This window comes from Catharus ustulatus, chromosome 13, assembly GCF_009819885.2.
Source record: "Catharus ustulatus isolate bCatUst1 chromosome 13, bCatUst1.pri.v2, whole genome shotgun sequence".
Lineage (NCBI taxonomy): Eukaryota > Metazoa > Chordata > Aves > Passeriformes > Turdidae > Catharus > Catharus ustulatus.
The window spans coordinates 9,978,381-10,004,929 of NC_046233.1; the positions used below are offsets into that span (position 1 = coordinate 9,978,381).

Sequence of the window (26,549 nt, forward strand, 5' to 3'; positions counted from 1 at the left end):
CCGCAGCAAAGGGTTAACCCTGCCTGCAGTAGCTCTGCTGCAGCTCCAGGCTGCCAAACCCAGGCCAGGGCCTCCCAGAGCGCTTCTCCCCCTGCCTGTGCCCCTCTGCTCTCACCTGCCTTCCCTGCACTAAAAATACCAAGGGAGGGGGCAGAGGCTGCGCCAGGCCGGAGGCTGAGCCCTGCGGGGCAGCATGCAGGGGACAAGTGGTTTGTGACCCCTTAAAGGGCAACAAGAACACACAGAGTACGCAGGGGAGGGACTGAAAGAGGGGGAGAAACAGACTCCACAAAACTCTGCTAGTAAAGGAAGGGGAGGGAAGAAAAGAGGACAGATGGGCCAGGAGCCAGAGTGCTGTCTGGGAAGAACTGTGAAATTCATTTAAGAATTAAGTTGTTTTGGTAAATTATGAACACTGGCTTCTGCCTCACGCTGGTGGACAAGTGACCAACAGTGACAACAGTGGACCTGCACCAACCCTTACCCAGTGAGGAACCACAGCCAGAGCTGCCGTGCACCGTGTCCCCCCAGTGCCAGCCCAGCACCAGGGTCTGTGCAGGGAGGCTGCCTCCTCCTGTGGGCAGGGATGTGTCTGAGCTCTGGAAACTGCAGAGGATGCAGGGAGTGGAAGGTGGCACAAGGTTAGCTTGAAGAAACACAGGAGGGAAAAGCCTTGCTCCTCACACAGCTACTGCATCCAGGTGCTTCCACATAGGAAGGAAAAGAGGCAAATACATTCTGTGTAATTGCATCATCATGCAATACAAGCATGACACAGAGGTTGTATATTAAAATTTATTGAATTATTGTGTAAGAATTCTCTTTATTAAAATCATTTTGACTCTAAACTGATTATTTACAGACAAAACCTCTTATATCACCAATAGATTCCTACATCTCAGAACAGTATCTACAAACAGTTATTACACTATGTAACAAAATTCGCTTCTTTTTTTCAAGCTTTTTATATTAATTATTAATTCAAACTTGAGAAAGACAGTACCTTGGGTGCTCTGAGCAGAACCTAAGGTGTGGCAGGGCATAAATGCAGGTCAGGCCATACCATAACAGACAGACAGACACCAAGTCACAAGGCTGGGAGAGGGCAGAGTCATCACGACAGGACCAGGAAAAAGACTACAAGAGCAAATGCCCTGGGTGTTCTGGAAACCAAAATAATCATCCCCACAAGAAAGGCACACACACAAAAAAAAAAAAAAAAAAAAAAAAAAAAAAAGCAGCATCTTGCTGCAACCAGGGCACACCCTGAAAAAGAAATGGAGAAATGGCATTCCACCAAGGCAGCAGCATCCAAGAAGAACCCTCTATTTTCATTAAAAAAAAATCAGCCATCATTTTTACCAAAATAAAAAAGCCTCAGGTACAGCCTAAATTTGCCACCAGACAGATGAAAGCAAGAGCTCTCACATCTGCATCACGTGGGTGCCAGCTGTGCTTCATCGTGCCAAAGGGAGAGACATTCAAATACACTAACGGAGATTTATCTTAATACTGATCAGTTCTCAGCCTTTCACCCGGATCACGGCAGAAGCAAGTCCCTCCCTCTGACCGCAGCACTAAATGAAGCTGGTGCCTGCCACTCCAGGGAGTCCCACCGGAGCAGTGACATCCCTGTGTCCCACAGCAGTGGTGGCAGGGCTCTCTCTGCTGGTGCCCACAGAACTTGCTACCTGTGAGCAAACAGGAACGTCCAGACAGGATTCTTGTCCTTGACAAGGAATGTCTGGTTGGTTATGGAATCAGGCAGAGACTAGAAAAAACTTGGAAGGATCATGACAAATAAATAAATACGTTTTCCCTGCAATAGGGAATTTCATAATAAAACCTGTTTTGTGCAAATTTAAATGCAACAGAACCTGCCACAGAAACGGATTTTGCCACAGGAGAGGGGCACGGACGGAGATAAGAGCGGCCATGCCTTAACACCCAAGATGATCCCAGTAAGGGCCTTCAGTGCCTGTCCACAGGGAAGGGGATGCTGGTATCTAGAACACCAAGGACAGATGGATGGGAGGAGATGGGCACGACCAGCTTTCCACCCTCACTGCACTTGCACCGGGCAGTGTGTCCTGTCCAGCCATGCAAGGACAAGCTGAAGATGTTAAAAAAGTCAATCACCTATGTTCAGCTCTATTTTAAAGTCTTGATTATTGCTCTAATAAAAGCAGACTTTCACAGATACACTTGGAGAAAGCAGATGATTTCCAACACTTCAGGAACACTACTGAGAAGCAGCGAGAATGCAGATACCAGTGAGAGGTGGAATGAGAATTAAGCCTCAAGCCACCCTGTTCTGGGAAAGCGCAGAGATAATTCTGCAAAAATAGGGGCAGATGCTGACAGTCTGCAGAGCCAGAAATCCAGCAAAGATTCTGTGGCTTCTGGCAGACACTCAGCAAGCTGGAGAGGCTGCAAACCAGGCCCTGTTCCCTGGGGCAGAAAGTCCATCTACCAGCACACAAGGGGACAATGCTACTCCACCACTATACCTGCACCTGCCTCAAACCAAGGAGTTTCCTCCTGCAGTCCCTAAAGGAATGGGCTTTACTAACATGCATTGTATTGGCTTTTTCTCATCCAGCAGTCCTATCCTCCACTCAGCTTTTTGGGGTGGCCAATTTAATCAGATTTAGCCAAGACAAAGATTTCAGACAGGCTAAGTTCCGATAAGTTTTGTGGAAATGGGTGGTCAGGCAGGAGTGAGACCCTAACTGGTACTCACCTGGGCAAAGAGGAAAACTCTGCAAGCCTCATTTTTGCCAGCCAGCCAGACACCCTGCTGTTCCATACAGCAGGACAGGAGCAGAAGGTTGCACAGGGTTGCTCATACTCAGAGCACACCATGTACCTGGGAATACTGCTATACTGCTGAGAGAGGGTCACAGCAGAGCCAGCTTTGTAGCAAGAGAGGCCAGCATTAGCCTGCTCCAAGAACAATTTTGCAACTGCACAGCATTCACACAAAACCACGGGGCTGATGGAGTAGGCCTGGAATTACTGCTATATGCAAAGCAAAGAGAGGTAGGGATGTGATTCTGTTCTGTTCTAGCTCTGCTACCTCCTGACTACACAGTCACCACCTCAGAGTAGTGACAGAGGAGTCAGACCTGTCTACCTGCCCCAGGCACACAGGACATCAGTGTGGAATTAGTAGCGGGGGAGAGAACAAGTAAAGCACCCTTATAATTAGCTCCTAGAAGGGCAGAGGACTGTTCACAAAGTGGAGGAACTAAGGAGGGAGCAGTGAGGAGCTGCCCAGTGACAGCTGCCAACTAACTGCTTGTGCCTGCTCCAGGCCTCTCCTCTGTGCACAAATCATTCCTTTTTGCAGGACACCCAACCCTCCTTGGGAACATCATGGTTGTGCTTGACAGCTCCTTTGAGTTCACAGCTCACCAAATAACCCTTCCATGTGCCACAACAGGAAGGTTTGAGCATTGGAGCTGGGAGTTAGGTATAAGGCAAGCCTAAGAGAAGAGCACAAAGAGAGCCTGGGACTGAACTGCGGGGAAAGGTGAGCTGCTGGTATGACAATAGAGACACCTACAAGTTATCCCTGCAGACAAAGCAGTGGAGAAAACTGCTCCAGTGCTGACAGACGTTTGTCAGTAGAAGTGCACAGAGATACTTCTCCAAGAAAAGCTTTGTCTCAAAGCCACAAAGTTAAACATTCTCCTTTAGCATTTAAATACATTAACTTTCTGAGGATATTTACAAGTCCAGTTCAGAGCAGCAGAACAGCTGGACACTGGAGGAAGGGGGAGTGGCACAAGGCATTTGTTGTGCTTTTCCAATGAGCAGGGCAACCTCCGACCACAAGGAACCAGGAAGACAGATCCAAGCTGAGTCAGTGGAGACCGAAGGGAGCCAGGTAGCGACTCTCATACACTGAATTTGTCCTGAGGGAAAGGGTGAGGGGGTGCTGTTCATTTGCAGTGGGCCCCATGGCAAGCACCCATCCTGCTGAGCAAATTCCAGCCAAGTAGGTGCCACACACGAGCTGACAGAGACCAGAGCACTGGAGAGCAAGAGACCTTCACCACTGGACACTCTCCTTTCTATTCTACATCCAACATCTGGGACCAGGAAGGACATTACTGCAAGGAGTTTCTCAGGAGTGCTTGCTAGCTGGCAACAGAGTTTAGCACAGCGCTCAACCCAGAAAAAACTTCCTGATCCCCAAGGAAGTGAGTGGTTGCAGCAGGGAGTGTTCCAGCACTGGGAAGGGCATCTGTGCAAGGCTGAGGACTCCACAGACACTGTGCTCGGTGTTGTCACCTGGCTCTTCAATAACATGGTTTGGGAACTTGGCACATTCACAGAACATCTGTAAGAAGGACCTGTGTGGTCCCTCAGCAGTCTGCCAGGGAAAAACCCGAAGTTCATCCTTTTTTTTTTTTGTTTCATTTTACTTTTAAAAAGAAAAAAAAAATCCTGTAAAAAAATATTCTCTGAGATGCAAGGACGCTTGTACTTTGTACTGCCTTGGCCATCCCCTTGCTCATGTCACCCGCAGGTTCCTTGGAGAGTCTGGTTCCAATGGCAGCAGGACACCCTGTTTATCAACTAGGATGAGCACTGTTCCCATTCAGCCAGGGGAGAGCAGTCTGTCTGTGCCTGTCACAAATCTGTGACTTTATTCTCCACAGCTGCTGCAATCTGTTGCAGTCTATATCCAAGCTGCATCTTCTGTGCCGTTGGGTCTTCTTCCAAGGCAGTAATGATCTGCAAAAAGACAGAGCTCACAGGCAGTCTTTCTCCAGCACACAACACCTAACCAGCTGAACACCCATCTCCTGAAGTCCAGGCATTACGGAGAACCTCAAGCTGGAATTCAGCATGCTCTAGTCTGGAGTGGGTATGTAGTAATTAATCTCAAATCAACCACAAAAGAAGTATTCTAGATTCACTGTAGTAACTTATAGACTTCACAGGGCAAAAAGAATGCTAAACTTCCCACCTGAAAATTAAGTCCTTAGTAAATTAATCTGAACTAACTGCATTTCTTTTTTAAGTAGAGCATTTGGATAGTGGAGTAGAAATGAAGAAGTGCACATGAAATCCCAAGAGTCTCCAAGTTAGAGGTAAGTTCTTTTTGCTGATCTCCTCCCTTGCTCTTTGCTAAGAATAAAACAATCTCATGACATGAGTTACACATGCCAATGAAACAATACACAGTATTAGAATAGTCTGGCTGCACTTAATTGTTAATTTTTGTAGTTTTTTTGTTGGGGTGGCAGAAGAAGAAAGGTATATTCATACCTGCTGGAAACACACACTCACCTGGTCATAGTACTTATTGATGTACTTGTACAATTCATGTAGAGCCACCAGGGAATTGAGGTCACCTGAGTAATTCTGTTTACAAGAGAAGAAGTTAGACAGAACTGTGAGACACCTAACAATTGTCCTGTGAAATTCTGTGTCCTCACAACTCATTAATAAAGCAACAGGAAAGAGAATTCACCAATAGTTCCTAGCAAAGGAAAAATCACATATATTTCTTGCCCTGAATCCTTGACTACCCCCTCTTCCCTCCAGTGCTGCCTCCAGTGCTCCCTCACCCTCCCTGTGGTGCAGGGCAGCCACCAGGCTCAGTCAGTGTGCCTGAGCAGAACTGCACACTCAGCTGGCATATCTCATCTTTGCTTTAATAACTCTCTCCTGGATACACAAGTGAGGAGCCAGGTGACTTCTGAAATACTTCTATTTACCCGTGATAGCTCAGCCAGGGCAGAGTTCATCTCCTGGTCACTGGCAGAGATGGTCTGACGAATGTCTGCGTAGTACCTAGACAGGGACACACAGGCAATTAGTGCATGGTCCCTCTTCCTCACTGCTGAAACTCCAACTCCTCACATCCAGCACTCACCTTTCCACCATCTGCTTGTAGCGAGGAATGTCCCGGGCATAAAGCAGCTTATTGATTGGAGAGTCCTTGAACATACAAAAACAGAATTGGTTATGAAAAGTTCCTTTATTGTGCTGTGGACTAACCTCAGCAGGTAACCACTTCTATTTTCTGCCATTTGTTTGAGGTCAGGAGTTTTGTCCTCTGCATGGAGAGGCACTTCAAATAGCAGGCTCTCCTAGTAATGCAGTCTGAGGTACCCTGAGGTGTGTTGATGAAAGGATCCCTGGGATCCCTAGTCCAGCCTTTCGCTTGGAGCTGGGTGATCACCAGTATGAGATCACACTGGCTGATGTCTGATGTGCTCCATCCCATCTCTGGTGACCTGTGCAGGACTGTTCCACCCTCAGCACAGAGTAATGATGGTGGAAAGTCTTTCTAATGGCCAATCTGAATGTCCCAAGTTGCATCCTGTGACTCCCACTGTCTGCCACAGCCAACTGGAGTTTAGCTCTGTTGCCCAAATAGCTGCATTCTGTAAATAAAGAGCAGTCCTCAACAATTTCTTGTTGATGAACAAAATCTGATCCTCCCTCCTCTCTTCCCAGGAGCCCCCATTACTCTCCAGCAGCACATGGAAGCCAGGGGGAGCCTGGCCTGCTGTCCCCATGGTGCTATGTAAACATTATTGCCTCCCTAAGGCAGCACTGCTCAACTCTCTGTGCCAACCATGCTCCCTTCTCCCTCTGCACTCACCCGCCCTAACTTATGGTCAGCTATTGTACAGGAGTCCATGAAGGTCTGTGCAATGACCAGCAGCACAGCATCCACGTTATCTGATGTCTGCACATCAAAAACAAACTGGGGGTTCTTGATGATGTTGATCCAGAACCGCAGGGGGAGGCTGTAGAGAGGACAGAAGTGCAAAAGGGCATCAGCAAAGGTAGCAGCTACAGTGCCAAAAGAAATTCTACATGTTACCACATCTCTCTGCTTTGCCCTCCCAGCAAAACCAGCTCTTCACCCTATGGTCTGCTGCCTTGCACTTGCATTTTGCTCCTCCTTAGCAGGCAGAGGTGGCTGTGACTTTGCAAGCTCTAAGCAAGTAAGCAGTGCCTCCTCCAGGGCCCTCAGGAACATCCTACCTGTTTGTCTTCCAGATATGGATGGTCTCAGGGTCTGCAATCCCATAGTGTATGGCCTGCTCATCTAACAGGTCAAAGAAGTATTTGACTGCCAGAGGAACAGGGCGGTTGGTACTGAGGATCACCTGGAACAAGTCGTCCACAAACTTCTGCAGAGTGCCCTGTGGAAAATCAAGTAGGACAGGGTCAGCACAGGCAGAGGAGAGTAGAGAGTCTAGGCCTCACAGATGAGAGGTCAGCCTCTTCTCACAGACAGCCCCTCACCCACCCAAGGGTACTCCTTCCCCACTGAAGGGAGCAGCAACAAAGGAGAAAAGAGGCCCTGTGGTTTGTGGAACAGAGCAAAAATGTAGAAGAGACTCAAAAGTACTCAAAACCACTGCAGGTAAAGGTATTGCTTCATCTTCACACACACCCCTGCAATATGCTGGGGGACACAAAGGAAAGCAAAATCCCAAGCACAACACAATCTGTGCCTCCTCTCACCTTCATTGAGAGCAGTCGTGTCAGATAGATCTCTGGGATTGCCTTGGCCCGCTCCCGATCTCTTAAGCTCCCACGCCGATGCTTGGGAAGCTCTGGCTCTTCTGTTGGTTTTACCAGGTGCCAAAGTTTGATCCCACCTTCATCTGCATCCTCCAGCATTGGTGTTTCTAAACCAAGCAATTATTTACAGATGAGTGTTGGCCCTCTCACAGTAGACCAGGAAAGTAGTGGCCAGGTAAGCCCCAAGAAAGTAAGATTTCCCAGTATAACAGAAAAACAAATGAGAAGGAATCTCTGGAGGCCTCTATCCAGCCTTCTCCAGAGTACAACCATTGTCAACAGTACAGCAGGTTTCCTTCAAGGTCTTGGAAACTTCCCCTACCACCCTTTCTGTTTTAGGGTTGAACCACCCTTTTGTTGGAGAAGTTTTGTTCCATATCCAGTTTTAATCTCTTAAGCTGCAGCCTGTGGCTATTATCCCTCATGCCACAGGAGTATCCATGGAGTTGCTCACTCAGACAGGCAGTAAGGAAACTGCCTGCATCCCATCATCCCCCCTCAGGCCATGCTCAGCACCTGAAGGCATTACGATTCCTGCAAGTTGCAGACTGTGGTCAGCCCTAGAGAGGCAGACAATTGTGCTTGTTCTGCATTTTCACACCCAGCCTAGCCTTCCTCTGCTCTCTCACGTTTGTTTTTCTCTCACCTCACCTGACCAAGCTTCCTAACAGTCCTATGAGGGTCCAAGGCATGTGTCAGCCTTCTATATCAGCATAAAGCTGGGGCTACAGCAAGAGACTTGTTCCACTAACTGGCAAGCACTCTAAAATAATTTTGTGAGAACAAGACATCCAACTCACTTTCTCCTGGGATGTAATCCTGATTTTCCCTGTGGATGTGCTTGGTCAGGCGTGGGACGAGTGCTACTGTTGCTCCATCAGGCACCTGCATACAAGCAAAACAACAACATTCCAAGTAAATGGCATGTTTCTCATCAGCACAATAGGCAAGTGCTTGTAGAGCAAAACAGGCTGTACCATCACTTGAAATATGGACAGAAACAGGGATCTGTTGAAAGACCAACACTGTCTTTCCTGAGGGTGAGAAAATCTTGTCTGTACCAATTAAAAAACAGAGGTTCAAAGTACAATAAAGATAATACTCAGGGACTGAGATCATTCACACCTAGAACATGTTGCAACAAGGTGCTGACATATTGGTGCAGGGTACAACATACTAGTGCAAGGTAATTAAAAAAAAATCCCTCTTTCTATTGTTAGAAGGTACTTGGCAGCTCAATGTATCATCACCTCCTAACTGATCTGGCCTGGGGCAGGAACAGATCCAGCACATCACCTTCACTGCAGTATGAACTTGTGCCTACCCTTCCAAGCCCTACACACGTCCACATCTCGGGTATGGCATAAGGGCAGGGTTGTGTGTGCTGAAGTCAGGTTGCAGCCACAGCTCTGACTTAACCTGAACATGCTCTGCAAGAAAGGTCCAACCTTTTGACAGCAGTCCACCAGGAGCCAGAGCCACAAACAGAGCATGAGAGTGTGTAGAGGGATAAGAGGAGAGATAAGGCAATGGCAGACTGAATTCTGACCTTGTAATGCTGAAGAGTGTTCAGACGTTTCCAAGTTCCTTGAACAACAGATGTCACATCCTCATCAGACAGTATCAGATGACCTGCAAGCCCTGATCTCCACTCTACAGCCATTGAAACACAGAAAAATGAAAGGATTAGCTGCTAATTCGAATAATCATGTGCATCAACCTGGCTGACCTCATTAAACACCCTCTAGTCCTTGTCAACTTTTACCTGTGCTATTTCATAGACAACATAACCTGAGCATCTGCCTGTGATGATGCTAAGCCCTACAGTCACAGGACAGACCCCTCTGAGCACAGGGACAGGTGGCCTCATGGCCTCCCAGGTTCTACCTGTCATGTTCCTACAAATTCTGTCAGATTGTGACTCTTCAAGCAGGGCGTTCAAACCACAAATATGCACCCATAGTTCTTATTAGCTACTATTTCCTCAGTACCTTCTTGTCCCTAAAAGTCACCACTATTCATCAAGAGAATTAAGACAGAAAAAGGAGTGTTTTCTCTCCCAATGTAAGTTCTACTATTCATCATGTACCATGAGTAAAATCCTCCCTGACATATATTAAGAGGCTGCCATTGACTTCACTGCCAGGAAGTGCCAGTCTATGCCCACAGCATCTTTGGACTGCATTCAAATCCCCCTCCCCTCCTACACATTTTCCATACCTTTTTTCCATATCCCCTTGCCCACGCCATTGCTGTGGTCTAAGTCTGGCAAAGAATACCATGAAGTGAAAGAGGCTGAACCCAACTGTTCCTTTCCTACCCCTATCTCTTTCTGTTACAGCCTCTTCCCTGTTGTGTCCAGCCAGAGTGGTCAGTGATTCTGCATACTCAGCAGAGAATGACAAATGTCACACATGCCATGGTGCTGTGCACAGACAGCAAACCCCCATTCCTTCACTTCCTCACTGAGTTTTGTCACCAAAGAGCTCTGCTCACCGAGGTCCAGGGTGTCTGGGTCTGGCCGGTGACAGTATGGCGTCCCTTTATAGATCTGATCCAGGATCTTCTCCTTCACCTGCGTTATGGTGTCACAGTCCAGCACTTTTGCAGAAATCCCTTGAGAGTCTTCTGCCCCTCCTGCACCAACTCCTGCTTGTGTCAAAGCATTTAAGGTCTGGGGAAGAAAAGGTCACAGCTACTCAGCTGATAAGATTACATCTGACACATTTACACCTTTGATGGTTGGCATTCAGGCAAGTTAACAGCTAGTCCTTTCACTGGGAGATTCAGAAAAGAAAACGTCACAGATGTTAAACACCTCAGTCTTGTGTTCTTAGCCTTGTGTCAAGAGCTGGAAGCCAGTTCAAAAGCACTGGGGAGAAGCTTCGATGTGCTATCAGCAATGTCATCCCCTTATTTCTAGACACAGCACAGCACATGCACCAGATGAGTGTGGTAAAGGCCCCTTTCAGCCTAAGGCAAAACTGCTTGATTTAGCAGAGCTCTTCCTCATCTACACACTTGTGCTGCTGGAACAAACTTGGCTCCCAGGAGACTGCGGCAGGATGCTGCACTTGTGCCTTGGTTATGGGAGCAGAGACATTCAGCCCTGTCCTACCACAGAGGACAGAAGATTTGGGGCTTACCAGAGTGCGGTACTCCAGGTCCTCTCTCAGAAGACGGTTGTCATTCAGGGTATATTTGGCTTTCCCTGTCACCCAGTCAACTGGCCCTTTGTCCACCTGGTGTTTGATTCCTCGGAACAGCATGTAAAGGGGCTCCCCAACAGAATCCTGGCATGGAAAGGAAGGAGAGAAATTCAGCTTGCTCCTCCCAGGAGAGCCCCAGGCTTGCAAACACGGATATCAAGGACTAAAGATACGGCAGCTGAGCCACAGTAGGCAAAGACAGGAAAAGTGCACTGTCCAGCTACCACACATAACCAAAGCACATGACCATTGTCTCTGTGTTGCCTTTCTGCCTCCCCCAGCCCTCCAGAAAAGGAATTAGACCAGCATCTGTACTCCCATGCAAAGACCAGCCTGTGGCCTGTGTATTTCAAGACAAAGGAGCTACACTGAGGCCTCCCTGACCTGGTGGCACATCCTGGAAATGAGTGGTATTGATGCTGATTTAGGAATCCCTGTTCCCAGTGGGCAGCCCAGCTCTTACTCCTCACCCTGAAACACAGGGTGACCCTGGCACTATTTCAGCTACGACTGAGGCACAAAGCAAAGTTGTGCCTGTCTCCCCTCTTTTGGCCCCTTTATATCACAAAAGGACAAAGAGCTCACCCTCACAAACGCATACAGGCAGATGGACATCCAGTTGGTTAACAGCTTCTCTACCACTGTTTCTGTCCTGAAAGAGAGCATCAGAGTGGTCACAGGAATGTGGTGCAAAACTGGGAGAGATTTAGAGGTAAAGATCACTCCCTTTGGAAGAAGGGCACACTAAGTCATGATACAGACTGGAGAAGAAAAAAAGCCTTTCGAGCTCTGCATGGTTAATGCTTTTGCCATTACTTACTGGAAGCACTTGTCAGCCTGAAGGAGGCACCAAATTACAGAATTGGAGAGACAAGAAACAGAGAACAGTGGAAAGCCTCTGGTATGTCTCACACAAGGGAAATGTGCTCAGATCAGAAGGATGTACCAGACAGGAGGCTACTGGGGATCTAAACACGGGAGATACCTTAGTTTAGCTTCCAAACATGGCATGACTGTGAACCCAGGGACCTCAAAATGGCAAAGTGGAATTACAAGACTAGGCAGAGCCTTTCAGAGCTTGCCAGCCAGGCAGAAAGGCTCTGTGCCCTCAGGTAGCTGCTGGTGGAACCTTGGCTGGCTCACTCACCTCCGCAGCATCAGCTTGGGGTTCTTGGCCACATACTGCTCCACAAGGTCGTTCAGGAGAGTTTTGAGGATGTCAGTGAAGTACTCCAGCTTCCCATGCAGCGACACTGTGAGCAGCGATGCCACATAGGCCCGGTCTCTCGGAGAGAAAGTGCGCTGGATCTCCAGAGTGTGGATGAACTGGTGAGGAGAGAGATAAGCCAGTGTGTGAATGTGCTGAAAACCAAGCAGTCACAGCTGCTGGCTCTTGGAAGAAGTGGTGCAGGGAACTATTAAGAAATGAAACTTAACAGACACTGCCCACCTCTTCCTGCCAGTGCCATGGCTCTGGCCCACAGCAGACTGCCAGCAGAGAGAGGGACATTACCTTGGTGAGGAAGAGTTTGCTGTTGAGGAGGTTGGAGAGCTGGACCAAACCCTGCTCCACTGTTTGTCGTCGGCACTCAGGGATGTCAAGGTCCCTTTGCAGCGGTGACTCACGGTGGCCCGGAAAGAAAATGCGCTCTGCGTAGGACTTGTAGTCCAGGAAGGGGATCCCTGTGCCCACAAGGTCACTTGTGAGGTCCATCATCTCAGTCATCAGGTCTGAGGGAAAGGAAAATGCCCATGAGGATGACATAACTGACATGATCTCAACTGATGGTGCAGAGCACGAGGTAAGTGGAGGAACCAGGGCCAGCAGGATGGGACTGAGAAAGAGGAAGGATGTTTCCAGTCAGGAAGAGGCATATTGGGGTCTTATTGCTAGAACATTTAAAACTAGACTAGGCAGCAGGAGAAATAGCATGAGGAAAGTTCCAATCAGGAGCTGTTTTCCAGTTTTATAAAGAGGAAGCCACCATTCCACACATATCTGTGGTTACACGCATTACCTACAGCAAAGATAAGAGCATTAGAGACCTGCTCCTCACTCCTTCACACATTAACTGGGGACTACAGTCTCAGTCACCTGCACAGTTTCAGAGCCCCAGGTCTCCTACAGTTGTAAAGAACTGAAGTACAAGGTTTGTAAGCTCAGAACATGGCCTGCAATTCAACTTGCCCTACACAAAGACTGGTCTAGTAGCTGTCTGTAAGATCCCTCCAAGTGTGCTATCTTGACTTCAGCTCTTCATCTGAGTCTGGAGGATGAAGTGGCAAATGAGAGAGGTCTGTATAGATCACTGTGCTCTGAATTAAAGAATTAAAAAAGTAAGAATTTGGCTCTATGTTTCTATGCACTGGCACAGGATAAATTACTGCCTGCTCTGAGCTATGCAGATAAGTACACAGAAATGAGAAGAGAGGTAGCATTGAGGGCGGTTCTCCAAGTTTCCCTGAAGCTGCAAGAACCCAGGAGCTCAGTGACTGACCTGTGAATTCCTTTTTGCATCTGTCTCGAACACTTGTTTCCAGATTTTCCAGCTGTATTTGAACTTTCTTGTAATCCCTCAGAGCCTGTTTGCTCTTCCTCCTACAATAAGAAGCAAAATTGTTCCTGATGGCACTAGCCCAGGGACTGTCCTTGCCAACCGCTGTCTTGCTGCCAAAGACTCCAGGGCAGTTGGTGCCGAGGCGCTTTCTACAGAGCATTATCTTTGCAGGATACCACACAGTGTTCCATAAACTAGATGCGTCTCTTGAAGCACCCATTAGATTCTGAATGAATCACAGTATAGACTGTGACTAGCAGTGCAACATGCCTCCCCATCTAACACCACTAGGGGCTCAGAATTTGACACAAAATAAAGAAAACTGTAACCTTGTAAGGGCCCAAGATGTACATGCTTGGTCACATCCACCCAAAAACATTGTGAGGAACTTAAAGGCCTCAGCCATGCCAGAACTTCTTACCTGTATATGAAGACGATGACCAGAACGATCAGTGCCACAAAGGATGCACCGACACCCAAACCAATCTGTGCCTCCAGCGGGAAGGTGAGCTGGCTTTCTGTGTCATACTGCACCCGGCCCAGGAGGAAGTTCAGGTTTCCCATCTGAACCTGTAAGAAGAAAGCATTTGCCATGATGATTCCATTCCTCTATGCAGGAATGAAATACAAAGCCACAGGGCTTCTCCAGAATGAGCACAGGGGGCACACAGCTGCCCAGAAGAGCTGTCCCACAGCACAGTGAACCCAGCTATACTGTTTAATTTCGGGGAACTTCCAGCCTTTAAGAGCAGAATTTGAGAACAAGACCAGTTCCCTGCCAGCCCTGTTACCTCCCCCATCCCTCAGCAGGGCTTCTACCTTTCCTAACTTCACATCCCAGTCCCACTTCTTGCACATGCTTCAGGATTTCTGGCAGTTGCCCATTCCCTACCGTGAACTCTGGGAGCAGGTCCGTGCCCTCCCGCTTGGTGCGGTGCCGTGGAGCCGGCTGCTCTGATGGGGGCTCGCAGTAGAGGTGATTCCTTGTTAGTGTCTTCACCACACAGATTCCTTCCCCAATCATAGCCATAACTTCATCCTTGGAAATAGCCAGATCGAGATTTTCCCCCTGAAATAGATTTGGACAGCACATGAGATCAGGGAAAAAACAACTATATATTGCCATGGCTTCAGAGAAGATGGAGGAGACCATGAGATGAAAGCAGCCCTTTTTTTCTTCTTTGTTTAGCCTCACATGTGAACAGGTTGCAGGAGTTAACTTTGTAAGCTAAAAAATTCAGTTGCATATGATTTAGATTTAGCTTTAGGACCTGTAGCATGCTGCATAAGTACAGTTATAAATAGCCTGTCCTCTTAAGGCTCTTCAGCCAAAACACAGCTAAGCTCAGCTCTTCACTCTGTATATTTAAAAAGGCAGTCTCATGTCAGTTAACCTGCACACTCAGCTGAGTAAATCAATGCCTTTCAAAGGTGTAACATATCCATGCTATTTCTCTTATTTGCTGTAATTTTGGAGGATTAAGACTTTTTCTTTTTTTAATAAAACCATACTGACTGATGTTAATTACATTTTTATGCTTTAATACTTTCTAAGCCCAGAGCTCTGTCAGGGTATCCTCACAGGCAGGCAGATCAACCTCCTTGTCTTTCAAAGTTCTCTTCCAGTCTTCTCAAACTGCCCTACATCTCCAAGATGCATTCAACTCTACTGGCAGTGGTCTACACATTTCTAGACTCTTACATCCTCATGGTTTTTACGCATGTACAAAAAGAGAGCATGTGGAGAATTTGCACCTACGGTTGCAGCCTTTGCTTTGAGTACTGGACTGAAAAGTCCCTTTCCATACAAAAGAAATATCTTCAGAATTTTTTATTACATGTACAATAAAAATAGAGTCACTGTGCTCTTCTGTATCATCTTTAATGAGTGATTTTCCTGCCTTCAGTTAGTAACAGGTCTTCCCCACTGGCAGGAACTTTTACTCCTAAGTTACTTCTAGAGGAAACTGAAGTAGTTATGAGAGAGCAGCTGAGAACAGGATGTGGAGATAAGGTAGTACTAATATTTCATATACAAACAGTTTATTAGGATCAAAAAAACCCAAAAAACAAACCACTGACGTTTCCACAGGCCTTGGTGAAGTCCCTAACAATGATTTATGGATTGATGCACTTTTTTTCCTCCTCTTATGTCCTGTTTCTCACAGGCCAAAGCAGATGTGCTGTGACAGACTGTAACCTGTCAGATGCTTTAGAAACCTTGGATGCTGGATGACACCAACTTAAAACTTCATAAAAGGAACATTAATTCCAGCTGGTTTTTGTCTTACCTCCACAGAGATGACACTTCCTGGCTTGTGACGATAGGGTTTGGCAGGGTCCTCAGCATTCAATGGTTTTAGGATGGGGTTGACTTCGTAAGAGAAAGGCATGGGATGCAGTGAGTTGAAGTCAAAGCTCAGGTTATCCAGAATAAATTCCAGTTTGATACGGACAGTTCTCAACAGCAGGTTAATGGCTGGAGTTTTGCACAGGATCAGGTAGGAAGAGTTAACAAGACATGGTTCTTCAAACTAAGTGGAAAAGGCAAAAAAAAGTGTCAGTAATGGAACACCAGTGTTTCTCCTGCAGCTTGGCAATACTTTCCACCCCAAACAATCTGGGGCCAGTCTGCATTCTTCTAAACTGGAGAAATGCCAGAAGAACCCTGCTTAACTAACTGTAAAGGGGAAAAATCCAAGATCTGAGGAATTCCCCATGTTCCTCTAAAGGAAAGCTTTCAGAGGACTGGTTTTGTTGGAAGGCCTCAGCAGTGGGAATCAGCTCTGACATTCCCCTGGCAGCAAATTCTGGAGAGAGACCAGCTTTAGATTTCCCTGCTCTGAGAGAATAGGACCAAATACCTTCAATGCAAGGCTGTTTTCCCAGTCTGAATGCCTCTGTGAAAGTGTTCCCATGCCTGGTTGGATATGTTTTCTACATTGGGTGAAAGTATTAGAGTCATTTTTTTTTCCCTGCCCTACAACCACAAATCTTTTCTAAGAACATTGACAAAACCAGCTGTTATTGATGCATGTGCATCAAGAGCACATTTATATACAGGAAGCCCTTCATCATTTGGACTAATAATGCAAATCCTTCTTGTACTTGGGCTGCCAAACCACCCTCTACCTCTGCAAATTCTGCCGCATGCTCTGTGACCTTGGTGACCACATCAATACCTCTGTAATGACCATTTCAGCAGACTGGCAGCAGGAAAGCAGAAAATTATTGTGGTGTTGGTAACTTCACTGCCTGGTTATGCATCTCAGAGTGAAAGAGAGCCCATGAACTATAGGGACAGACTGAAATATGCAAAAGGAAGAATCTGAAGCACAGACACACTGAGCCACACAAGCTCTCTGGCTCAGATGTAGATTCCTTTATCTCCACTCTGCTGCCTTGCTATTTCTGTCCCACTTCACAATCCTGCACATCTCCAGGCAGAGGCAGACCGAGCCCATGGAAATGTTTGTGAAAATGCTTAACCTGTCAGTCTGGCAGAGAACACTTCCATGGGCTAAGACTGTAGGTACAATCCCAGCAGATAAAAGCAAGTGGTGGGAGAAAAAAGGCCCCAGGGGCAGAGGTGGACCATCAACCTTTGTGCACCCACATTCCCACTGAGTGCTGTGCTACCTGCTGGATGCTGCACAGAGAATCCTCAGGACACTCAGAGTCCGGGACGATCCTGCGCCATCGCCCCACTCCTCGGCGCCGGCGTTCAGATGGAGAAACTGTAACTCGGATCTTGGGTTTCTGTACAACATCCAAGTTGTATCCATGAACTCTGAGCACTCTCCCTCCACTGAAAGAGAAAAGTAGCTGATCTGATTCACCTGCTATTCATTAGCTCAATTTTGTCCCTGCTCCCATCCTTCTGTTTATGCTCATTTTTACAAGCCTGGCTTTACCCCAAAGTGCCACTCAGATGCCATTGGTGCTGCAGCCCCAGCACACTGCCCAGGAGAAGGGACACTTTCTTTCTACCTGAGGAAGCTTTTAGGTGGCTCTGCAAAAGTGATGTTGGGATCCAGAGTATATCTAAAGAGAGATCCTTCTAATCTCCGCTCTTGCTCCCCGTATTTGATGGTGACTGGGAGTTCTGTGGAGACATTGCTGGGACTTGTCTGGCATGCCAGCTGATCCTCTGTCATCTCAGAGAGGCTTGGAGAGACAAGAAAAACAAGGGATTAACACAGCCACCGCAGAGACAGATTTTACAGTACTGTGCCTTTCTCTTTGAAGAGAGTCTGCAAACCTCTTCTACTATTTTCCTAAATCTCAAGCTAAAAGCTCTTGTGCCTTATCTATGCAAGTAATAATTGCTGGGAGCTGTCAGGAGAAGCACATGGACAAAAAGCAGGTACAGTCACTGTCCAGGCTGAAGGGACTGGACACATGCTACCAAGGCATGTGCATCTTCTCACCAGCAGTGAGTTGAGGCAGGTGTACATGCCCCAGGGTGGAAGAAAACAAGCAGCTCATGGGATCAGGCTGCAGGAGCCAACTGCAGCTCCCCACCAGCAAAAGCAGAGTGTCAGGATGGGTCACAGTTGTGTCAAGGGACAAGCAGAACAGAGGTGTGCAGCCCTGCTCACATCCAGGTAAGTGGGCTGGAATCTAAGATGGTTGAGGTTGCTGCCATGACCCACGTGGGGCAGATCCCCTGGAACACAGAGGAAAGCAGAGCTCCAGCTGCTCCAGGCAGCATCACACCCTGGGAGACTCAAGGAAGGACTCAGGGCACTGCACAGCTAGAACACTGGCAAGTTCTGATCTTACATTTGACACGGGAGGTCTCCAAGCAGGACACTGATCTCATTAGGATGCCCAGTCAGCAGCTTTGAGCCTAGAAGAGTAAGGCAGGTTCCTCCTGCTTTGGGACCCTGAGTTGGAACAATGGATTTCAGCTCTGGATTCTAGAAGAGGGAGGAAAAAAAAAGAAAAAAAAAGGGAATTGAGTGACAAGGACCTCAAAAGACAAAACAAGGAAAGAAAACAGCAGAATGTGCTCAGTGTCCTCCAGTGCTCTGAAAATAGAAGCTACAGATCCAAACCACAGGCAGGCCTCAGCTATACTCCTGCAGCTACTTTACCAAGCAGAGGAGGGATCAATCACACCAGCAAGAACCATGAATCAAGGACCTTGCCACAGACTGCCAAAGGCATATGGATGCTGCAAACAGCAGAGCTGTGAGCCTCACACAGAGCCGAGGATTAACAGTCCAAAGGGATTGTTCAGATCAGTAATTGGATTAATAACTCAGGTTAGGAAAAACAAGGTAGCAAATAAATTGCCTGTTTGCCTAGCAGATGAGGAGATTAACAACAGGGAGCCCCTATGAATTTTTGTTGAGACCTGTGCTGTAACAAAAAAAACCCCAAAAAACTTAGTACCACTGAGGAGCTGCAGCAAAATTTAGAGAAACCAAGCAGAATGACACAAGCACGATCCATGAAGTGAGAAGGAGGATGGAGACTACAGGATAAAAAGCAAACATGTACATCATTGCTAGTCTCTAAATAGCATCCTGGTGATAACCAAGAGAAGAGCAACAAGCATAATCTAATACATAAAATGTATTTTGGTTATCAAGCCAAAAATGGAAGAGCTTAAGACTTGCCAGAATCTCTTTCCCCTTCCATGGGAGGGGGGGACATGCAACTAGATACATAACTTGTAAATTGCACAGAAAGGAAGAAAAGGGAGCAGCTGCATTTAAAAGTTACTTAAGTATTATTTCATAGTTGCTGGGTTTAAAATATCAAAAAGTTATCAGAAACATGTTTAAAAATGATAGGAAACATTTCTCCACACAATGCACAGGAATTTTGGACTTACTGCCACCAGCTGCTGAAGGTCAGAAGATAAAAGCATGTTCAAACAGAAATTTGCATATTAACAAAAGAAAAATCAGATGTCTTAGTAGGATGTTAAGCCATCAATAAAAAAAAAAAAATCCAGCTGGAAACAGAGGAAAAATACACCGTATCTTGAAGTATTTAACAGATACCATTGTCTAAAAAGAAATAAAATCATTAGATTACAGGATCTTTAGTATTCCCCAGTAGAGTTGTTCTTATAATCTAAAAGGGGGTGAGGGAGGAACAAACCAAACAAAAAAAAATTCCAGTACAACACAAGCAGCAGAAAAAACAGATAATACCAGCAGCAAGTGCCTGATAGAGTCCTGTAAGTTCATACAATAAACAGCCATTTAGCAGAGATACTGGGAAAACAGGGCAGATATTAAGATTATGTTACCTGATAGGTAAAAACATGACCAGAAACTCCACGACCTCCTCCAGGCACTTCCACCACGATATGCCCAAACCTCTCTGTCCAGCTCCCACCGGTGACGCACACGATGCTGCAGGACAATCCAAGAACAAAGTCACACCAGGGGACAGCAGGGGAGCTGCATCCATTGCAGCATGTCCTAAAAATATCTAGCAACCACGGTTCCCTTCTTCCAGCCTTATCTGATGCTCAGAATATGCAACCAAACATCAAGAAACACCTCTAAAAAAGATAGGTTAGGCACAGTAGAAAAAAGCAGAGACCACTTCCAACAGGCCCATCCTATTTAAGGTTACTCTTTCTGGACAGACAGGATGAATCTCACTGTGTCACAGATGCACAAAGAGTCCAAGAACTCTTCTACTTTCCAGAGCTGATCAAAATCAGTAGCATCTGGAGGGACCTCAGGCCAGCAGTGGTCAATCCACACATTAGTGCTGTTTCTGATGCAGAAGACTCAAGACTTGGGTTTAGCTGTCACTAGTCTTCAGCCAGTGGTCTCTGCAACCAGCCAGATCCCCTGATCTGCACCAGCCATTCCTCCCAGCCCTTCTTCCAGACATAATTTGCTATGGGAGACGCTGACAAGATGAAAAGTCAAACTGTAAAGCAGCAGGGAGTCCCATGTTACAGCACTGATTTGCTTACAGAAAAGCTAATCTGTAGGAGACTTCCCAGCCCTCCTGCATAGCAGGAGATTAATTTTGTCTGGGCCTTGCTCAGGAGCAAGTTCCAGGTTCACAGCTATATCCCCTCAACTAAAGAGGCTGAGGAATGTGAACTTAGGCAGTGCAGTCCAAGCCAAGACCCTGTGATGCCAGGTGATTTACAGACACAGAACACAGACAGTGCTAACCACAGAAAGATTATGCTCTAATTCTAGGATGAGAACAGAAAGCAGATGGATCCAGACGAACACATTGCACAGACAGGACAACACTGCTCAACACAGCAGGCCATTCCCAGCAGGATCTTACCTGGCTCCTAGAGGGAAGGGTGCTACAACTACTGCTACCATGGAATGGAAAAAAGATGTTTGTGATAGCTCTGACAAGAGGTTACTCACAATTGCTCTTCTCTTCTCCTGCTGGTTGTTTGGCTCCTCTCCCTCCCGTGTCCAAAGCCCCACCTACCTGCCCTGCCACTGGCCAACTACACAAATATCACAAATATCCTTTTCTCCTTGCTTCCTAGTTATCACCCTCATATCTCTTTAACACCTAACTACTGCTTTATTATTTTGTTCTGTCCTGGCCAGACACACCAGCTACACAATTCTCTGTCACTGACATGAGCCAGATTCACCTGTTAGGCACTCCTGACCACCAGAAGAGTGGCACTGGGCCCACCAGGACTTCCTCATCTGTCCCTGACAGACAGGATCTTTTCTCTGAGTTTGTTCCTGGGGAGAAGTCTTGCTAGCAAGTGAAGACTGACAGTCTAGGGGTGTGCCTTCAACAATGTGTTCCCATCCTCACCCTGTGTTAACATGGTCAGGCCATTTCCCTATCAGTGACACTTGCACAAGCCATGTCCTTTGCTTTATTGAAATCTCCTGTGGCTGAGTGAAACACCCATGAAACTGCAGGGTTCTGTGCCCACAACTCCCTGACCTGACTGTGGGTTCTGTCTGGGTAGCGTGGTTGCAATATGACATCACTGGCTGTTGCCTTGTACACAACCTTATCTCTCTAGGGTCACTGCCTGAAAAACTACTCACACAGTGACCTTATTCAGGGCACCCCCTGGGAATGGGCAGGGCTCAACACCTACTACAGCAAAGGCAAAGACATCTCAGGCTGGGTCAGCAGCCAAGGGAAAAGCCAGCGCCTGCCTCTGGGAGGAGGTTTCACAGATACTCTACCTGCTAGAGATCTCATACTCTTGAGCATCTACGGCACAGGGAATTCCTGCAACAGTGACAGTTTCTGCAATGTCTTGATGTTTCTGCCCGAGGTTTGAGCCAGTGATGGTGATTCTAGTGCCACCTTCCACTGGTCCAGACAGGGGGTACACCTGCAAAGACATCCGCGCATGTGTAAATGTCACAGTACCTCAGACCTCCAGAGTCTGGTGACTGATCTACAGCACAGGGCCCTTCAGCTGCCCTGGTGCAAACTCTGCCTGCTCTGGTCACTGCTGCTGACTCTTTTTACTGGCTTGGACTAGTCCCAGGTTGCAGCCTCATCAGAAGAAAGGCCATAAAGAACACCACAGCTGGAGCCTTCTTTCCCATACCTCACTGTTACCAGCAGTCCCCACCCAGAGGTGATAATCCACTTAGAAGGGAAAGACTGCCCTGCTTTGCCTTCCCATCAACATGGTGACCACTCCACAGGGCATTTCTGCTGAAGAGTGGGAATGCACAGCCAATACATGTTACTAGTATTGAAGCAGCAAGCACCATTCCCCCCTCAGCATCAGGACAACAATGAATTGCATGCTGCACAAATGCCAAAGCTCTGTCCTTGAGCAGCATCCAAAGTAAACTAAGACAAGATGCAGCACATGGATGTTGTGTGCCACTGAAGGGAGGACAAGCTGACAGCAAAAGGGACACATGGCTACAGACACTTGTCATGTGGCAGTTAGCAAGAAACATTTAAAAAAAACAGACAAAAATAATTGATTCCAGTAACCTGTCATGCCTTTCTCACTGTTGCTGTGCTGTTGTCATTAGGCTTTACCTTCCTTTGCCCCAGGCTTAGTTGGGCCAAGCTGTTTCAGGTTGTGGCTCAGGACAGTTGGAAGATCCATCCTGTGGACCATTTCCCAGCTCCTGAATGATTCTGGTGTGCCAATTTCAACTGAGATACAAATGAATCATTCCCCACTGTTCTCTACCAGCAAACTGAAAGCCCAGCAACAACAGTCTAGAATCCTCACAACACTGAGGGACCCCAACTGAACTTCCTCTTCAGAAGGTCAATAAATTAATGAGCTGCACTGTTTGCACTCTGAGTTCACAGCCCTTTGATTTCCACTGCAGAACAGAGCCCTCCTTGCCCTGTGTGCAGTACACCAGTGAGCAAATTACTCACAGAGTGAATGAGAGGTGCTGGACACAGGTCTTCAATTTCTTCCTTGCAAGAGCCCCTGAAGATACAGCTGGGGTTGTCACCTCCACACCACACACAGTTGTACTTTGAGTCAGCTGTTTGGCAGCGGCTACAATCAGTGTGTCCCACAGAGCAGTTGTAAAAAGTCACTGCAAAGGAGAAAAATTCAGAGGTACCTGCAAACATCCCCCCAGGGCACAGCATAACCCAACAACCTGGTGGCTTTTACAGACCCCACTCCTCCTTCTGCCCCCATGCCAAGTGAGAGAAGCGAAGCTTTGTTTTCCTTAGTTTTCTTTTGATAGGGCTACCATGGGTAAAAAAAGCCTCATTTGAGGATTTCTCAATTCCCTAGCACCTCATCTGCTGTGTTTTTACTGGGAAGGCGTGGCACTCCTACCATGAAGATCTGCAGCACTGTCCACTCGAAGGTGTCGTCGCCTCTGTACAAACACCACAGCATTGAACTCCAGTTGAGGCGCTGTGTAACTGTACTGCAAAGACAAAGATCATAAAGAAGACTTAAACAGAGGCAAAAACAAACCAGGTGAATAGGCAAGAAGTATCAGCATCCACACTGAAGTATGCATGGCACATACAGCCTACATGGAGCTTCCATGCACACAGACAAGGCAGTGTTAGGGGGGGTACTGGCAGCAGAGGCTTGTCCTCACTGGTTCAGTCACAATTCTGCTCTAAAAAGAGTAGCAGGTTTTGGTTCACTAAGATGAACACTGAAAAACAAGTCTGTGCTCACAATAATACTTGCCTAACTTCTTAACTGCATTCCTAAGCAGCCAATTCCTATCTACAAGCCACCTGCTCAGAAAGATGCTCAAGCTGGCATTTATGTAATTTCAGTAGAGCTGATGATGTAGGATCACAATTGGTCTTCAGGGCTCATGTGCACAAGAGTCTGTGTTGTTCTTCTCCCTCAAATATATGGGTTTGTGAACTAAAAATAACATCTCTGCTTGCAAATCTTGCCTTAAGTAAAATTCACACAGCATCCAGAAATGTACATGTCTGTTATAATTTTTCTGGATAATTTTACAATCCACAGTCTTGCTTCTATCACCAAGGACAAAACCAGTACTAACAGCATTTTTCTTCTCACAAAAGAACAATCATCACAGGAGCCATGATGCAGAGAATGACAAACAACAGTGCCTCAAGCTAAAGCAGGAGTGGCACTGTGCTGGCCAGTTCAGAGACAGCACCATCCCCAGCTACAGCCAGTGCAGCAACAAGTCATGTGGCTCAGACTGCACAATCTTCCTGAGGTTGAAGGTACCAGTACTGGCAGGCAGCAGCATCACAGCTGAGGGCCCCAGAGTGCTAAATATCCTATACTTTTGCAAAATACACTCTTTTCTCCAGAGCTTGCCTTCCATCCTACTCTTTTGCTGACCAAAACCAGTGTGAATTGTGAAATGGCACAGTAATCCCAGCACTCACCTGGTTCATCTGGCAGGTGATATAACAGAGGGACTTGTTTGTTTCTTCTCCTTCCACATAAGCTTCCATCACCACTGTCCTCCCCTCCAAATTCAAGACACACTCATAGTCCCACTGCTGGTCCTGCAGGAGGAGACACATGGCACCATTTCTCAGTGACACAGAGCTTCAGGCTGCACAAGTGTCCTCCTGCCTCTCCAGTTCAGCACCTTTCCTCAAGTCACCAAGCCAGCAGTGTACTCCTCTCATTCCCCTTGTTATGCCAACTCTATGCTGAATTCAAGGGCTCTCTATGCTGTGACTGCCTCCACGTATGAAAGGCAAATCAACACAGAACACCTAGAAGGGAGCGTGTGTGTCACTGTGTAGAGAACTTAGCACAGAGGGAGAAATTAAAAAAGCAAAAAACAAGCAATGGGACTGTGAAGTTATCCCAGTACATCCCTGTGAAACACACTAGCTTGGAGATGAAGAATAGAGCACACAGATTGGGGCAGAGCATGTCAAAAACAGTAAGAGTATATTTCTCCTCCCTGTCTCTTTCCTATAAACTTTCCACTGAATTGCATAGATACTTCCCGTAAAAAAGTTAGATATGCATCTCTCTGGAACCAGCTCTGCTCCTCTGAGCAGTGCAGTATGTCAGGTTTAATGTATAAAGTAACAATTAGACTGTGGGCTGCATGTTCTGAGTTGGTTTTTTTTTTTTTTTTGTCAAATCATCTTCTGTCTTGGGAAGTAAAGAGAATTTTTATCAGAGGCACACCCAAGAAACAGCTGTCAAGGATGGTTTTCCCCACTGCACAAGTTTCAGGTATGGCAGGAACAGCCACATTAACATGAGCATGCCAGAAAGGAAACAGTTGACTTGTCTTTAGTTTAGGAAGGCACAAACAGGATTCAGCAGAAAGTTATTCCAAGAACTACTATCTGCAGTGCAGCAGAGGTGCCAATTTAATCCAAATACATGCAGATCTTCTCCATCAGGTTGGTGCACACCTGTACTTTCCCCTTCTCTGGGTGACCTTCTACACACCAATACGTTCAGCTATGGGATTCTTTATGCACAGAAATAGGTTATTCCTCTAGGAGAAACCTGGGCAGTCACACCTGTATCTTACACATATTTTTAACAGTCCAGTGGCCAGGTTGCCCAAATAGTGCCCTGCATTAATGCAACTTCTTGATGGTGATGGCATTGAGCTGACTACCTGATAGAGGTGGAAGTTCTTTCCCAGCAGGGTTATCTTCCTCGCCACATTGACTGGAAACAGCGAAGATCCCTGGATTCCTTGCACACAGGGACATGCATTTGGACCCCAGCTAGGCTCTTCACTCTGGAAAAAAAACCACAGGACACAACCCCTCCAGTGTGCTGAAATACTAGGACTGGCAATCTGTAAGAAAACTTCAAAGAGCCTTAGACTGTGAATTACAAAAGGCCAGTAACTTACCTCCTCCCAAAACTCAGGGGCATCATACTGATAATCGAGGTCAGGGTGAAGGATTCTGGGAAAGTCAGGGACATCCCTCTCTGAAGAATCGCCATCACCCGACAGAAGAGTAGAAGCAGAGAAAAGAGATGTGTCATTCTCAGCCTGCAGCAAATCCATCCAGTCCTCTGTGTCCTGGAGCTCTGTGCCTTCCTCCACCAGCCACTGTGGGGGAGCTGATGTTGGGAGCTCTGAAACAGGGAGCTCAGTTCCTGGCAATCCAGGAGCATCATCAGAGACAACAGGGCTCCCAGGCACCTGGTTGGGGGTCTGGGGAGATGAGATGGCAGATGTCAGTGCCTCTGTGGTAGGAAAAGGACTTGGAGGCCACTTGAAACTCGTGACATGAGGGGAAGGCGTTACAGCTGCCATTGCAGTGGTGTGCAGAGGGCTACCCCCGAGGGTGGTGGGTGGGTCTGTGTGCTGGGCCTCCTGGGCTGTGGCTGGCCCTTCAGTGGGCAAGGCTATGTGATCCGTGCTTTCAGATGGGCTGGAGAGGACAGACGCAGCAGAAGTTGTCTCTGGCACAGTGACAGCAGGTTTGTCTGCTGGTGGTGGCAGTGGGGATCCTGTGGCAGCCTGGAGAGAGGCGGCCTCGGTGGAGAGGGTCAGGTGGGTGTAGCTGGGGCTCTGCGCCGGCTCCGTCGCGGTGTCCGAGGCTGCGGAGGGCGTGACGTGGATGGGCTCCGTGTGGGGCACGGTGCTTGGGCCCACGTGCACAGGGGTGGTGACAGGTTTTGTGGCCATGGTGGGGGCTGTGGTAGAGGACTTGGTGAGGGGAGCAGCTGAAGAGGGGTACACACTTGAGGCTGGGATCTGGGCCTGGAAACAAACAACACAGTGGGATGAGAAGAGGGAAAGAAATGAAATAGAATAAAACCCAAGCAGAAAAACTCTGTATGGCC

General features: G+C 47.3%; 1 protein-coding gene across 7 annotated transcripts in view; it reads right to left on the reverse strand.

The window, feature by feature from the left end:
* Window positions 1-781: 781 nt before the first annotated feature.
* The window catches only part of PLXNB1 (plexin B1), a 77,101-nt gene continuing 51,333 nt past the window's right edge, over window positions 782-26,549 (reverse strand). For all 7 annotated transcript variants that reach the window (XM_033071256.2, XM_033071255.2, XM_033071251.2 and 4 more), the window contains 28 exons: window positions 25,606-26,466; window positions 25,363-25,488; window positions 24,152-24,274; window positions 23,094-23,187; window positions 22,676-22,842; window positions 21,499-21,650; window positions 19,599-19,704; window positions 18,116-18,252; window positions 17,321-17,497; window positions 16,970-17,138; window positions 15,622-15,864; window positions 14,223-14,399; window positions 13,752-13,900; window positions 13,271-13,371; window positions 12,286-12,503; window positions 11,920-12,098; window positions 11,358-11,424; window positions 10,710-10,856; window positions 10,060-10,237; window positions 9,113-9,216; window positions 8,364-8,448; window positions 7,504-7,670; window positions 7,018-7,178; window positions 6,629-6,776; window positions 5,894-5,958; window positions 5,736-5,811; window positions 5,305-5,379; window positions 782-4,746 (listed from right to left, as the gene is read on the reverse strand). In XM_033071256.2, coding sequence (XP_032927147.1) covers window positions 4,642-4,746; window positions 5,305-5,379; window positions 5,736-5,811; window positions 5,894-5,958; window positions 6,629-6,776; window positions 7,018-7,178; window positions 7,504-7,670; window positions 8,364-8,448; window positions 9,113-9,216; window positions 10,060-10,237; window positions 10,710-10,856; window positions 11,358-11,424; window positions 11,920-12,098; window positions 12,286-12,503; window positions 13,271-13,371; window positions 13,752-13,900; window positions 14,223-14,399; window positions 15,622-15,864; window positions 16,970-17,138; window positions 17,321-17,497; window positions 18,116-18,252; window positions 19,599-19,704; window positions 21,499-21,650; window positions 22,676-22,842; window positions 23,094-23,187; window positions 24,152-24,274; window positions 25,363-25,488; window positions 25,606-26,466 — 4,557 coding nt within the window. In that variant the 3' untranslated portion in view covers window positions 782-4,641. The remainder of the gene's footprint in view (window positions 4,747-5,304; window positions 5,380-5,735; window positions 5,812-5,893; window positions 5,959-6,628; window positions 6,777-7,017; window positions 7,179-7,503; window positions 7,671-8,363; window positions 8,449-9,112; window positions 9,217-10,059; window positions 10,238-10,709; window positions 10,857-11,357; window positions 11,425-11,919; window positions 12,099-12,285; window positions 12,504-13,270; window positions 13,372-13,751; window positions 13,901-14,222; window positions 14,400-15,621; window positions 15,865-16,969; window positions 17,139-17,320; window positions 17,498-18,115; window positions 18,253-19,598; window positions 19,705-21,498; window positions 21,651-22,675; window positions 22,843-23,093; window positions 23,188-24,151; window positions 24,275-25,362; window positions 25,489-25,605; window positions 26,467-26,549) is intronic.